This window comes from Xyrauchen texanus, chromosome 3 (assembly GCF_025860055.1).
Source record: "Xyrauchen texanus isolate HMW12.3.18 chromosome 3, RBS_HiC_50CHRs, whole genome shotgun sequence".
NCBI classification, from domain to species: domain Eukaryota; kingdom Metazoa; phylum Chordata; class Actinopteri; order Cypriniformes; family Catostomidae; genus Xyrauchen; species Xyrauchen texanus.
Genome location: NC_068278.1, coordinates 40,833,061 through 40,847,029, shown reverse-complemented (window position 1 = coordinate 40,847,029; position 13,969 = coordinate 40,833,061). Strand labels below are relative to the sequence as shown.

The following is a 13,969-nucleotide window of genomic DNA, read 5'->3' as shown; positions in this document are numbered from 1 at the left end:
CCTGTCAATCAACTCGAGAATTTGCACGCAAATAGGGATATATTCATTTATTTGTCTTATCTGAGGTCAGATTTTATTGCTGACTTGAAATATGTTTTTTCAAAGTCTTGACCAATTGTTTTGGAGATTTTAGTCATTCCCCATTAAAGTAGATAGGAGCTGCTCTTTCATAACTGGAAATAGCTTTCCAGGAGCATTGCAAAGATGGCTGCCAGTGGACTAACTTGCTGGAAAGACTTTGACATTATTCACTGCTATCAACAGAATACAGTAGAAAAGGGCCTTCAATGACTATTCGTCAAACAGACTGTATTTGTGCTGATCCAAGCTCCAAACAGGACAATTTGAGAGTCACACCTGTAAGTAAATATTGTTTTCAGTGTGAAAGCTGACTGTGGCCATGGCTACTGAATGTAGACAATCAGAAGCATTTTGAGGTCATCTGGTGAAAGAGAGAGAGATCTGTACGAGCTGCAACATGGATGTGCCAAGACTGCGCAATTTGCCCACAATATGCTGATTTTGGGTTTGTGTGTCTCTGTGGGGGTGTGTTTGTGGGGATGCTTGCTTGTCAGTTCATCTGTATTAGTGTAGCATGCACTTTTCCAAAAGCGTAAGTATAGAGGCGGGCTTCAAAGTGAACTCTCACTGTAGTAATGCATGTTTGAATCAACATATTTAACTGTGTGCATGTGTTTGAGCTTGTGCATGCTACCAGGAGAAATGCTTGTGTGGAAAGGCATCATTGTGTGGTTGTGGACTAAATTATAGGCAAGGTGAGTGAAACAGCTTGGGTACTATTTTTCATTTGTACATTCCTGGTGTGTGTACTCCCCCAGTGCATGTGAGTAATTAGGCTGCATTAGGAGTGTTCTTGCTGGGCCACACAGGAGGGGAATTCTGTGTTAATCTTTCCCATGGTTCAGAGGTGGAGTGATGCCTTTGATAATGGAATTTGACAGCTCTTTGAAATGCATTAATGATTTGTACAAATCATCCATGCTGATTGTGAGGGCATTTTGTTGTCGAAATGCATCCATTTTTTGTGGTAAAAACAACAAACTGCATAATTTTGGAAGCCATCTTCACTGGCTTTAATGCCTGTGGCGTAAGCACACACATATTCCACAAGGATCTTTATACTGTTTTCTACTGTTAGATGAAGGTACTGTATGGCAATGTAATCTATAACAGTTTTTCCTAGACTTTTTTTTTTTTTTGTCTTAGGGACCCCTACAGCCCCATCAGTAAATCTAGTACCTCTTTGTCAACATCAAACCAGAATGTTCTTTTTACCTTAATACTTATACTGGATATAACTTAGCATTATCATAAATATTATTAAAATAGTAATTATGACAGCAATTCACATAATTGGCCCTAAAAGAGAATGCACCATGGCAGACTGTCTGTGCACAGTGACAGACAAAAACTGAGAGCTACCTTGACAAGGTACAGACTTAGTGGACACAACCTCACTATAGAAATGGGTACTCAGGAAATAATGGCTGCCACTGGCAGAAAGGTAGAGAGAGATGCATTTTCTAACAGAATACACAACATACACAGCACAAACATTACGACAAAATGAAACATTCACAGCACATTTAACCATTTAACAAATAATGAAAGACTGTGCATCTTATTAAGAGAACACAAGGAGTGATGTGTGATAGCAGCACAATATGTGTCTTTCTGCCACAGAATGAGACAGTGAGTGAACTTACCCGAGTCTGTGTCTCCATCATAATTTACTATGGCTCTTCCTTATACTTTTCTAGTAGTATTTTATTTTTCCTCTATGTGTAACTTCATTTTTAATATTAAACATTATCCTTTTGTACCATATTTGACAAGTATACATTGCATATAAGTGGCTTTAAGTCAAAATATTGTTCGTTTTACAATGCAGTCAAAAGCGCTGTGTTTTTATCAGGCTGTACGTATTTTGCAATTTTGAAAAAAAAAGTCTCGAGATTCCTGCTAGATCCAGACAGTGTGTCTCTTTGGATGGACGAGGCATGTTGCCTGTACAGCTGGTGCACAGACTACCCCTTACTGCCACATATTTGTAAAAACATCAAGGTGGAACAACAAGCTTCAATTGCTCTGATCATAGAAACATTATATAACACAAAGTTTGTATGTAATACAGTATGCAAAGGGGCACTATTAGGAGTTTTGGGCACCCTGACAACTTTGCACTCTGGGCCCTCTGTCTTATTGCAACACATACAACACTTTTATTCTCTCATAAAAAATTATCATTATTAATAAACGTGAACATAATCATGATTGCACATGCAATAAGAGACACTAAAAACAAATCAAAGTTTGAAAAGTTCATGAAAATAACTTAAATAATTAAATAGAAACAACTATACAATAAATGAACAAATACATTTTAGAATGTTTGATCATGTCCTTTTAGTGTGTTGGGACTGTTTTTAAAATGGAAATATTGGATTTTTATGTTGTATATGTTGATTTTAAGTAATCTCTTGGAATATCTAAATGTAAAACCAGTTAGTTCAGGTAGTTCAGTGTTGTGGCAGGAGGGACACAATGTCTCATTCCCTCCATCAGGGAATGGAGGTAACAATACTAACCAAGACGTTCCCTATCTGTCACTCACTCGACATTGTGTTGATGTAGTGACACTAGGGTTCACCATACAAAATGCCACAACCAGCTGAACTATGTTATGTCAATTGGCAGTGCAGGTGCAGTCAGGCTACCACGTGCCTAGTAACAAGTTCACACAGCCCCATCATAACCTTCCCAATGCCCCACATAAGTCACGTAGTCCCTTGTACCCCAAGGGGGGATCAGCGAACTTGCAATGGGAATAGGCCGCACCAGCTGTTTTGACCTTTTCTATTTTATTAATTTTTTAAATGAAACATTCACTTAGCTGGGACCAAGCATTCGCACCAGGGAAGGTTTCCTTTTCCACAGAGAAAAGACTCTGCGGAGACCACATCCTGTCCGAAGGGGAGGTTAACATGTGGAGAATACATCACATGGACTTACCAACCAGGAAGTACCAAAAATGGAAGGAGTTCCTGTGGTAGGTCTTAACTGGAAGGGAGGAGCTCTTCGATCACAGACCTCTGACCAAGTGAAGACACAGGTTTACTGTCAGGGAAATTGTATCATGGAAAACACCTAATATGGGTTACCGACAGGGAACCACCACATATGGAGCACCTATCCCAAGTACAAGGGCTGACCTAACATACTTCACAAGTACTAGGCCTGGCATCTAATTCCTCCGCCAAATTCAACTGCTGCATGGTACTGGGGGAGGAAAGACATCCAGGGTTCGCCAACCCTGGGAACTCACATGGAAAAAAGTGCAAGTTATCCTCTCGGGTAGGGGAAAGGTGCTAATTGCAAGCGGTACACCCGAGCAGCTGCCTGCTTACTTAGCTGTGTGTACCCGCTAACACACAGGATGAAACTGGAACCAAGTCTTGGTGAGCCAGTACGGTGCCACCAACACGACCTGTTCTTCATCCTCCCTGACTTTGCACAAAGTCTGTGCAAGCAGGCTCACTGGGGGAACGCATACTTTCACAGGCCCCGGGGCCAGCTCTGTGCCAACACGTCTGTGCTGAGGGGGGCCTCGGTCAGGGTGTACCATAGCAGGCAGTGGGAGGATTTCTGGGAAGCAAACAGGTCTACCTGCGCTTCACAGAATCGACTCCAAATCAGCTGAACCACTTGGGGGTGGAGACTCCAATCTCCTCTAAGGGTCACTTGCCGTGACCGCGCGTCTGCTGCGCGATTGAGTTAGCCTGGGATGTGAGTGGCCCGCAATGGCTACAGTCGCTGCTGACTCTAAAGGTGGAGATGGCAGGTGAATTGCGACATGCAACGTGAGCGTCATGTACTTGGTGATTTATATACGCTACTGTCGCTGTGTTGTCCATCCGGACTAAAATGTGCTTGCCCTAGATCAACGGCCGAAGCCTCCGCAGGGCCAGTAATACTTTGCCACCAGTTCGCAACCTTGTGCACGTAGGCAGAAGGATCGGGGCGGGGAGGGGCTGGAGTGGCTTTATCTCTGAAGAACGAAAGCCACGACTGCAACGTTGCCATGGTCATGTTCTCATAGTGAGAACATGAACCATTCACAAACGGTGTCTCAGAGTGCCTGCGACCCAAATACGTGAGACAGCGATCATGGCCATCACAGGCAGAGAGATAACGTCCACATCCAGGAATTGCACATAAACGGAATGGCATCTTTAAAAAGAGAAATACTCTTTAATTTTCCTCAAGTGTAGCTGGTGAAGCTCTCAGGGGTTTTCTGCACTTATCTGTACGAGAAAGCGTAAACCCCCTGTAATGCACCGTACATCCAACAGCTGTTTTACACTTTCTTTTTGCTTCAGAGGGGAATGGAATGCTGGTGGATTTCTCAACACCGCTCGGCTCAGAAGAACAAATCTAAATAAGTGGTTGCAAGCCATCTCCTTTTATACCTGTATGTCTGGGGGAGAGGCATGTAAATTCAACTCGCCAATTCTCATTGACATTTTCTCAAATATCAGAGGTGTTTGGGGCTCCCAAATCTGACCCCTAGTGTCACTACATCGACACAACATGGAGTGAGTGACAGATAGGGAACTGCTTTTTATAATAAAAACTAAGTAGATTTCTTCTTCCCCATTTATAATTTTAATATTAATCTATATAATTTCTTTCAAATAATACCTGTTACTAAGTTGTTCATGCTACTCTATGTTTTCTCAACTTTTCCTCATCAGTGCTGTTTAAACTTTCGGGGCTGTCTGGCCTTATGAGATGTTTGACATTCTTTATAGTGCTTCAAAGCAGAATTTTGTAATTTTTTATCATCAAGTAAAAGCAGTCTTAATTTTAGCTAACCAGTGTGAAGTATTTATCACAAAATAATGCAGCGAAAAACTCTGGGGCCCTTAGAATCATCCTTAATCACAACATCGAGAGAGTTCTCAGAATTTTGCTTTTTATTGTTTAGCTCATATGTCTCACTTAATCATATAGAATAATTTATTATTCTTTCTTATTATATCTTATCTTCATGATATATCTCTATCACCCCTCCTGTCTCTACATTCTGAGCTATAACTCTCACCCTGCATAAAACAGGGAGTGGTAGCCATGTTCTCATACCACAGCTGTACTCCCTCTAAGTGACCTGACATTGAAAGTCCCATGGAATAGGTCCAGATTTGTACTTTGTTTTACACCTCATTGCCCCGTGAAGTCATGGAATTGAGGAGGTTTGCTTATTTCTCCTGAAAGCATTTGCAGGTATGACTTGAAATTGTTGTTGAAATTGGAGCCCACATCACATGACATTATCTACCAATGTTTTGTCATTTTCACTTGTGATCTTTTCGGGTTTGTGAGAAATACTTTATATTGAGTTAGGTTTGTAGCAATATGTTCTGTGATGTGGGTATTGAGAAATATTTTTGTGAAAAGCTGACATCTCTACTAAACAAATTCCATCCAAAACCAGCCTAAGTTGGTTTGCTTGTCTCCCATCCTGGTCATACTGGTTTTCTGGCAGGTTTTAGATGGGTTTTGGCAATTTTCATCTTGACCAGGCTGGGAGACCAGCTTAAATTTGTGCTAAAATGACTTTGATCAGTAAGTGATCAGTAAATTCTCTCTACGACACTGTGACAGAAAGCTACGGAAGCTGTTTGAAAGATAATTATCATTGACAACTTTGAGCGAGGCATGAACTCTGCTCAGTCTGAAAGCAGCAGTTATGTGAAAGTGTGTTAAGAAAGACATTTTTTTTATTTCCATGAGTTGATTTGGTGTTTTTTTATCTCTCTGCAGAGCAGCTCGAGCATTTGGAGAATACTTTTCTCACACTCACCCAGAAAATCGCAACGGATCAGGTTAGGCCCATTCAACTACATCCCCTACTTTCTTTTGACCTATTTTACAGTTTGTCAAGTACTTAAATGCTGCATGTATTAGTACTTCCAGTAGGTGTCCTTACAAACATCACCATTTTAATTTCAACATTAATTCCATAGCTGACAACTCACCTCTATGTTTGACTTTGCTATTAGCTGTTTCAGTTTTACCCTCTTCTACAGCCTGTCATAGGCTGGCCCTCTTTTAATAAATTATTAGAAAATAACTTTATAGGTCCCTTTCTGTCTGTCCTACAGTTGCCAAGGCACAATGCACAAGCCAAAGGATGAGCAATGTTTTATTTGTTCTTTTCTGTCTCTCTGTCTTGCTCTCTTTTGCCTTCTACAGATCAGTTGCTATCTGAAACCTTCATTGGTCAAGACACAGAGTCCCCGGACATCAGAAGTCTAAACAACAATAATAGCCTTCAGCGATACTCCTGTCACACTCTTATGGTTAAACCAAATCAAGAAGATATTCAGCCAGGCAGCCAATCTGCTCCTCTTCCTACCAGTTCCAAGTGCCGACTCTCAGTCGAGCGCAGCCTCTCCTCTGAGGACCAACAAAATCATAGGTGTGTGGAGATCTCATCGAAACCAGCCCGTGTCTACACCATTACCAGAGAGCGAGATATGCTTGGGGGCCAGGGAAGTGAGGAGAGTTTGGAACTAGAGGTGCTAAAGAGGACCACAGAGCCACCACGAGCCAACGCTCCCTCCAATATACGTGGCAGCCATCATCGAGGAAGCCATCAACATGGAAACAACGGCCACACCCACCGGCATCACTATGGTCAAGCCTCTGTGACACAACCTTTGCAGAGCTCAGGAAGCAATCATAACATCCAGGACTGGGGAGCGAGGCGGAGCAGGTCGAGAGAGGACTGCACTCCAGATTGTGTGGCGTGCATTCGGCCACAATGTCAGAGCCAGCGCTCTTTGGACCTTGATACCTCAACTCATGATGGTGGTAAGCAGCGCAAGAAGCTGGAGAGGATGTACAGTGAGGACCGTGTGTCCTCTGAGGACAGAGGTGAGAAGATAATACTTCTCTGTTTGCCACCACTGAATGATGGATTATTGGTGTACTCGTCATGAGATTTACACAATGAATCATTGACCCTTTTCCCATCTCTTATTGTTTGCAGAGGATCATGCCAACAGATGGTTCCCTAAAGAGAACATGTTCAGCTTCCAGACTGCCACCACCACAATGCAAGCGTGAGTACACATGGGAATTCATGACATCAAACCTCTTCTTTTGTTCTTCTGTTTACTCTGGAGTGGGAGTGGTCTATTAAGCAGACATGTCATTCAGTTATCCACAGTTAGACTCATGCATGTGGGAGGACAGGAGGTATTCTTTCTCTTTTTCAAGTAGGGATGTGCGAGACTAGTTGACTAGTCAACTAAATGGTTTTGATGGTGCTAGTTGATTCTGGAATTACTTGTCGGTCAATATTTTTCCACATTAAACTGTTAAACCTTTTTTACATATTTAAATTTGGTTTTATATTATTACAAAGGCTGTTCCTAAATTACTGGCATGTTAATGTTACACAGTTTAAATATAATTAATAATACTAATATTATTAAAAAGAGGATATCTGGAGAAGATGGATACAAGTTTTAATTTAATCTCTGGCTATGCCTGATTCTTCCCTCTCTCATTCGCGGCACATGCAGAAAAATGTCCTCTCGCAAGATCAGCAAAGTAGCAATAGAAATCATGTCCAGGTTAGTCCAGGAAGCGGGTTTCCGAAACTTTGGCTCGCAAGGTACTATGGATGTTTTCACATTTGAGTCTTCTCTAAATCTGTACATGCTTGCAAGTTAATTTCCCACCGAGCAGGCTTTTTCAAGAGTAGGATAATGCCTCAGGTGAGTCAGGAAATGTCTTTCACCAAACCATGTTGACGAATATTTTTCTCATCAAAAATGTATGCTTTTGATTAAGTAGCCTAGAAAAATACTATTTTAGGCTAGGTGTGATATTTTTTTACCCTGCTGATTAAGAAGGCTATTTGAAACGATGTGCCGACTGCTTAACTGGTTAAACTATCTTTTATTCTGTGTGCACGTCATGTTTAGAACAATCCATTAGATTTATTGTTCATTTCTCAAAGGCCTATTTGTTTTTCCATCCTAGCTATTTATGTATTTTTTACATCGTAACTGTTGGTTAACATTTTTAAATAAACAGCTGTCATATTAGATCATAGGATAATGCACAATGTGAAATATGCACAACTTGTCTGTGCATTTTTTCTATCTCATAGATTTGGCTTATCTGTTAAATATATTATGTCCTGACTGTTTTGATATGTTAAATAACTTTTACTTGGTCAGTTAGGCTAAGAACAGGTTATTAGGGTTGCTCTATTGGTCCTGCACTATTCATTCAATTGTTTTCAATAAATATGTCTGTTTTCTCTAACATTGATTCAGCGATGGTGTGTCATGTTCTATATTTAATGTAAAATGATCATAATGCAAGGCAAGCACGTCGCAGATAAATGCCCCTGTTCAGTGGAATTTAGAGTTATATTTGGAATAGAATGAGTATTTTAAATGAGCCACATAAACACACAATGTTTTTTGACTATATTCTGAGAATGTAGTACTTTTTAGACTCGGCTCAAAAATTTTTGTTTAAACGTTAATTAAATTAATTGCTCCGCACATCCCTACTTTCAAGTCATCTTTTTATTTTGATTCCTATTTCTTTTCCTCTGTTTCACTTCCTCTTCCACTTCAACTTCAAATTTATTTTCCTTTTCCTCTTTCTCCTTTTTCTCTCCTCCTCTTCCTCATCCTCTTTCTCGTTTCTTTTCCTCTGTCTTTTTATTTCTCCTCCACTTCCTCATTTTCATATTCATTCATTCATTCCTCCCTTTCCGCTTTCTTTTTCTTTACTCTTCCTCTTGCTCCTCATTTTATTTCTCTTATCCTTCCACCTTAATTTCTGCATTTTACTTTCTATCTCCTCCTCGTTCTCTTCATCTTTCTCTTTAATTTCCTCTTCCCCTTCCTCTGTCATTGTCTTCCTCTTTCTTTTCCTCTTTTTCTTCCACTTCCTATTTCCTTTCCTCTTTTTCTTCCACTTCCTGTTTCTTTTCATCTTTTTCATTCCCTTCCTTTTCTACTTCCTCTATCTTTTGCTTGCTCTTTTTTCCCTCTTTTTCTTTTCTTTCTCTTTCTATCTCCTTCTCTTCAGCTTTTCAGTCGAGTAGATTCAGACTTCATTATTCTATGTGGACGGAAGCTCTTGCTCAGCCTGACTGCTTAAATATCACCTGCCTCACAGAAGTCATAATTACAGAGCCCACTCGTTGAGCCCCCCACTGGGGTGCATTCTACCTCCTCTCAGCCATCATGCATGTTGTCATCTCCTCAACCACACGATGCCCTCCCACTTCATCATTTGCTGCCACTTTTCTCTGCCTTTTCCCTCTCTTCTCTTCACTGTCTCCCTCTTTCTGTCTTTAAATACATTGCCACTGTATCTCTCTAGCTATTTAGTTCACTTTCTCTTCTGGCTTACTCATGCCTTCCCTTTACTGACTTCTAATTGACACTTTCACATTAGAACCTTTTAAATATGTGTTTTCTGTCCTTCATGGTCGATTATAGAAGTGTTTTTTTTTTTTTAGAGATAATTGACTGTAATAGGGATTGATGAACAACTTTGGTGATACTTTTATATGAACTGACCCAGTGTTAACAAATGAAAGACACTCATTGCTTGAGCAGCTGTCTTTTTATACATGCTTTTATGTGTTTCTCATGAAGGTTAATGTACCTGTTCTCTCTTTCCACACTTTATCTTTTTGGTTATACATCTTTCCTTGGGTCTAAAGAATATCGTGAGTATTCCTTTTATATTAACCCACTGTTTTAAAACTCCTTTTTCATTCCCACCCTTTGCTCCTCTGCCACAGCATCTGTTGTCCTGTGTTACAGTAGCTGTCACTCCACCAGCATTAGACAGTGTTTGAAGTTAGAAAGGAACTCTTTTCTCATTCAGCATACATAAACTGTCCTCAAAAATCTAGTAAATATTCCTTGCTGTCTACTGCCTACACTGTAAAAACAATTGTTTTCAAAATTACAATTATTAAAGGAAACTTTATTCATCCATTTAACTTATCACAATATTTTCTGTAACTTCTGGTCAATTTGATAAGTTTTCAAAAATGTAAACTTGATTTTCCTCATCTCTAAATAAAGAATAGTTCACCCGAAACAGAATTTTTTTTTTTCATAATATTCTCTTAATCATGTACTTCCAAACCCGTATTACCCTTCATTATATATATATATATATATATATATATATATATATATATATATATATATATATATATACGTTGAGCTCAAAAGGCATAGGCAGAATGGTTCAGTCACCATTCACTTTCATGGCATCTTTTCCATACAAAGTGCATGGTGACTTCTGTCATTCTGCCTAAAATGAAAGAAAGTCATACTGGTTTTGAGTAAATGATGACAGAAATATTGTTTTTGGTTGAACTATCCCTTTAAAATCCCATGCATGTAGATTGGTGATTTTCGAACCACATAGATTTTACTTTATTTTACAAATTTGCAAAAAGGCAGCAATTAAACGTTATTGAAACAGTTCAATGATGGGAGGAAAAGGAGGACACAGGAAACTTGGGACTACAACTCAAAGGTATAACTTTAATTAAACAAACTCAAAATAGCTTTTCAGCATCACACTCATTAGGTCACACGGTTTAAACGGAAGTGTCACTAATTGGTGTAAGCCAAATGGCGTGAATGCAGTTTTTTCTAGGGATATTGGCGTTAAGGAGATCTGCCAATAACCCTTTGTCAATTCCAGTGTTGCGTAAAAGTATGCTGTGCCCAACCTTTCGAACAACTCATCAATACCAGGCATTGGGTTTGCATGAAATTTAGACACTGCATTGACTTTCCTATAATCCACACAGAACCGTACAGACCCATCGCTCTTAGGAACTAGAGCAACCGGGCTGGACCAATCGCTGTGGTATTCCTCTATTACTCCTATGCATTACATGTAATTCTTCCTGAACTATTTTCTTTTTGTGCTTGGGCAGTCGGTAGGGATGGCTACGTACCACTACCCCAGGCGCCGTCTCGAAGTGGTGCTGGATGAGGTTTGTATGACCCGACAGAGGAGAAAACACATCTGCAGATTCTTTCTGCAACTTGTCAACCTCTGTAATTTTATACATTGAGAGGTGGTCTACACAAGTGACCGGGGCGACATGATTGGCTTTTACGTTCACCTCCGGTCTAAGCTCCGCCCTCTCCGGAACTACCATTGCCAACATCACAGAGACGGCCTCCCTCCATAATTACAGGAGGTTGAGATGGTATATTTGACATGCATCACCTCTATCTGTTCGCTTTACCTCATAATCGAGATGTCCTACTCCCTTGCCATTTGTCGAGTAATTTGGCGCTTGATGTGGGGGGTAATATGAGCACTTTATCTCCTGATGCAAATTTCCGTAACCAAGTACCTCTGTTATACAGTCGGCTTTGACGTTCCTGAGCTTGGAGGAAATTCTCCTGTGTTAGTTGACCCAAAGGGTGGAGATTTGCTCTAAGATCAAGAATGTATTGAATGTAATTTTTACTGTTTGAAGGTTCCAAGTTTCAAGTTTCCTGTATGACGTCGAGCACTAAGCGCGGCTGCTGCCCATACAGCAGTTCAAATAAGGAAAACCTTGTGGAGGCTTGTTGGACCTCTCGAACTACAAATAACAGAGGTTCGAGCCATTTATTCCAATTTCTGGCATCCTTGTGCACGAAACTACGAATCATATTTTTCAGGGTTTTATTAAATAATTCCACTAACCCGTCTGTTTGTGGATGGTAAACACTGGTGCAAATCTATTTAACACCCAATAAATTGTACAGTTCATGTAGTGTTTGTGACATAAATGTCAGTGAGGATTTCTTTTGGATTCTGAAGAGTGCCTCTGTAACACTACATGCTGAGATGTTGCGCAGAGGCACTGCTTCTGGATATCGCATTGAATAGTCCACCAGAACCAATATAAAGTGGTGTGTGCGTGCTGTCCACTCTAATGCTGTCCTCATTTTCAACAGTTGTATAAGAAGAAAACCCTGTTTGTTTTACTATTACTGAGACCTGACCTTTGAGTTCACTTTTGTAACCACACAAAAGTCACATAAGTGACAGCTTCGAAACTTTTTTGACTGCAATCTGATGCATAATTTTAAAACAAATTACAAAATGGTGGACTGTCCCTAAAGGAAGGAAGGTGGTGATTGTTGCTGTTGCTGTGTTAAGCATTAGAAGCCAAATATTTAAATATAGCCTGAGCATACCCCAGAAAAGTCACTCATATCAAGATCTACACAGAGTGTTCTAAGACTGTCACCAATCTGTCAGATTTCTGAAGGATTTCAATCTGCAGTCACATACTGTAAATGCATCCAAACACACACACTATCTCACAATTACATACACTGTCAGAAAATACCCTCTGGGCTGTCATTAACTTCATCGTTTGTGGACAGCAGTTTGATTTAACATCAGATGTCAATGATGGCTATATCTTCTGTCAGCTTGTCAAAAAATATAGACATGCACTAGACACTATAACATCCATGCAGCCACACACTGTACACACACAAAGCTAGAGGTCGACCGATAATTTTATCGATAACGATAACTAAGTTGGGCAGTATTAATCAACCGATAGTTTTTCAAATTGATACTAAATGGAAAAAATTACACTCATAGTAATATAGTGCTGAACTTTACTACAAAAATAAACAGTACTGACTGAACCATGAAAATGCATTGTTCTTTTTTAAAACTAATATTCAAATTTTAAAGTCAGCTGATTTTTAAATTGACGTTGATTCCTTATTCATTATTGCATAGAACGTTCCTATCCTGGCTATCAAGCTTCATAATAACTGCAAAAAAAAAAAAACACATTGTTTTTTAATCAGTACAGATGTATTTAGAGGAATATTCACAGAAAGTAGTGGTATTCGGCTGAATTGTGGTAAAGTGGCTCAGACATTGTTCAAACAGATGGACACAACAGACTGGAACTGAACGTGAGGATCTTGAGACATACATTTCCAAGTAGAACATCATTCCTGACAAAGCATTTAAACAACACTTTGCTTAATCTGAGAAATGCTTATGAGAGAGCAAGATGCAATGGCCAAAGACCTCCACCATCTGTAAGGGGCTGTTCACACAACGTTTTTGCAACCATCCATTGGTTTTTCTATTTAAACGTTTTCGTTTATTCATCATCTCATGCAGGAGCGCTGTTTTTTAGATAATGTGTCTAAATAAAAAAGAACATGAAAAGCATATTGAAACAGCTGCTTTCTGCAACTTTGTTGCGCTGTGCCTAGCCTTTTTTAGTGCATGTAATCGATCTGAATCATATTACAGTGAGGCTAAAAATACTGAACTAAAATCAGATGCGATTCTGATCTGATTATACATTTCTCTCGGCTGCATGAGGATATCAATTTGCTTTGTCATGTCACTAGCTTTAAATATGTAACTTAGGTGGCTAACGAATGCATAAACGTGACCAGCTGCATATAAACTAATGAAAATGGTAACAATCATGACATTTAAACATTTGGTTTGGACTTGAGTGTTGTTTTGTCACATTGTTCTAACCACTAGAGGTTAGCTTTAATATTAGCATCCTCTCAGCCTTGTCGGCAAACATACCGTTCTCTACTAATGCAGCATCTAGTCAACAAATAAATTACTTTATAATGATATGACAACATGTAGCGTATACATACCTTTTAGTGTGGATGTTTTAAATCTGCGTCTGAAGTGTTCTGCTCCAGAGTGTAGTCTCACATTTAAAAAAAAAAAACACCACAAGGCATCAGTGAAGTGATAGATAGATACAGTACAACTGTGTGTGGTTGTGTCCAATCGACCTGTGGGTGGGGATGATCACCACCTGTTGTGGCTTGAACCTTCCTATGGACACACACACAGTCAATAACCC

At 39.7% G+C, this 13,969-nt stretch overlaps 1 protein-coding gene across 1 annotated transcript in view; it reads left to right on the top strand.

Moving 5' to 3' along the window:
• Positions 1-3,821: 3,821 nt before the first annotated feature.
• LOC127632561 (NMDA receptor synaptonuclear signaling and neuronal migration factor) overlaps positions 3,822-13,969 on the top strand; it is a 29,324-nt gene continuing 19,176 nt past the window's right edge. The window contains exons 1-5 of the mRNA XM_052111206.1: positions 3,822-3,849; positions 5,847-5,906; positions 6,277-6,960; positions 7,076-7,148; positions 9,788-9,793. Coding sequence (XP_051967166.1) covers positions 3,822-3,849; positions 5,847-5,906; positions 6,277-6,960; positions 7,076-7,148; positions 9,788-9,793 — 851 coding nt within the window. The remainder of the gene's footprint in view (positions 3,850-5,846; positions 5,907-6,276; positions 6,961-7,075; positions 7,149-9,787; positions 9,794-13,969) is intronic.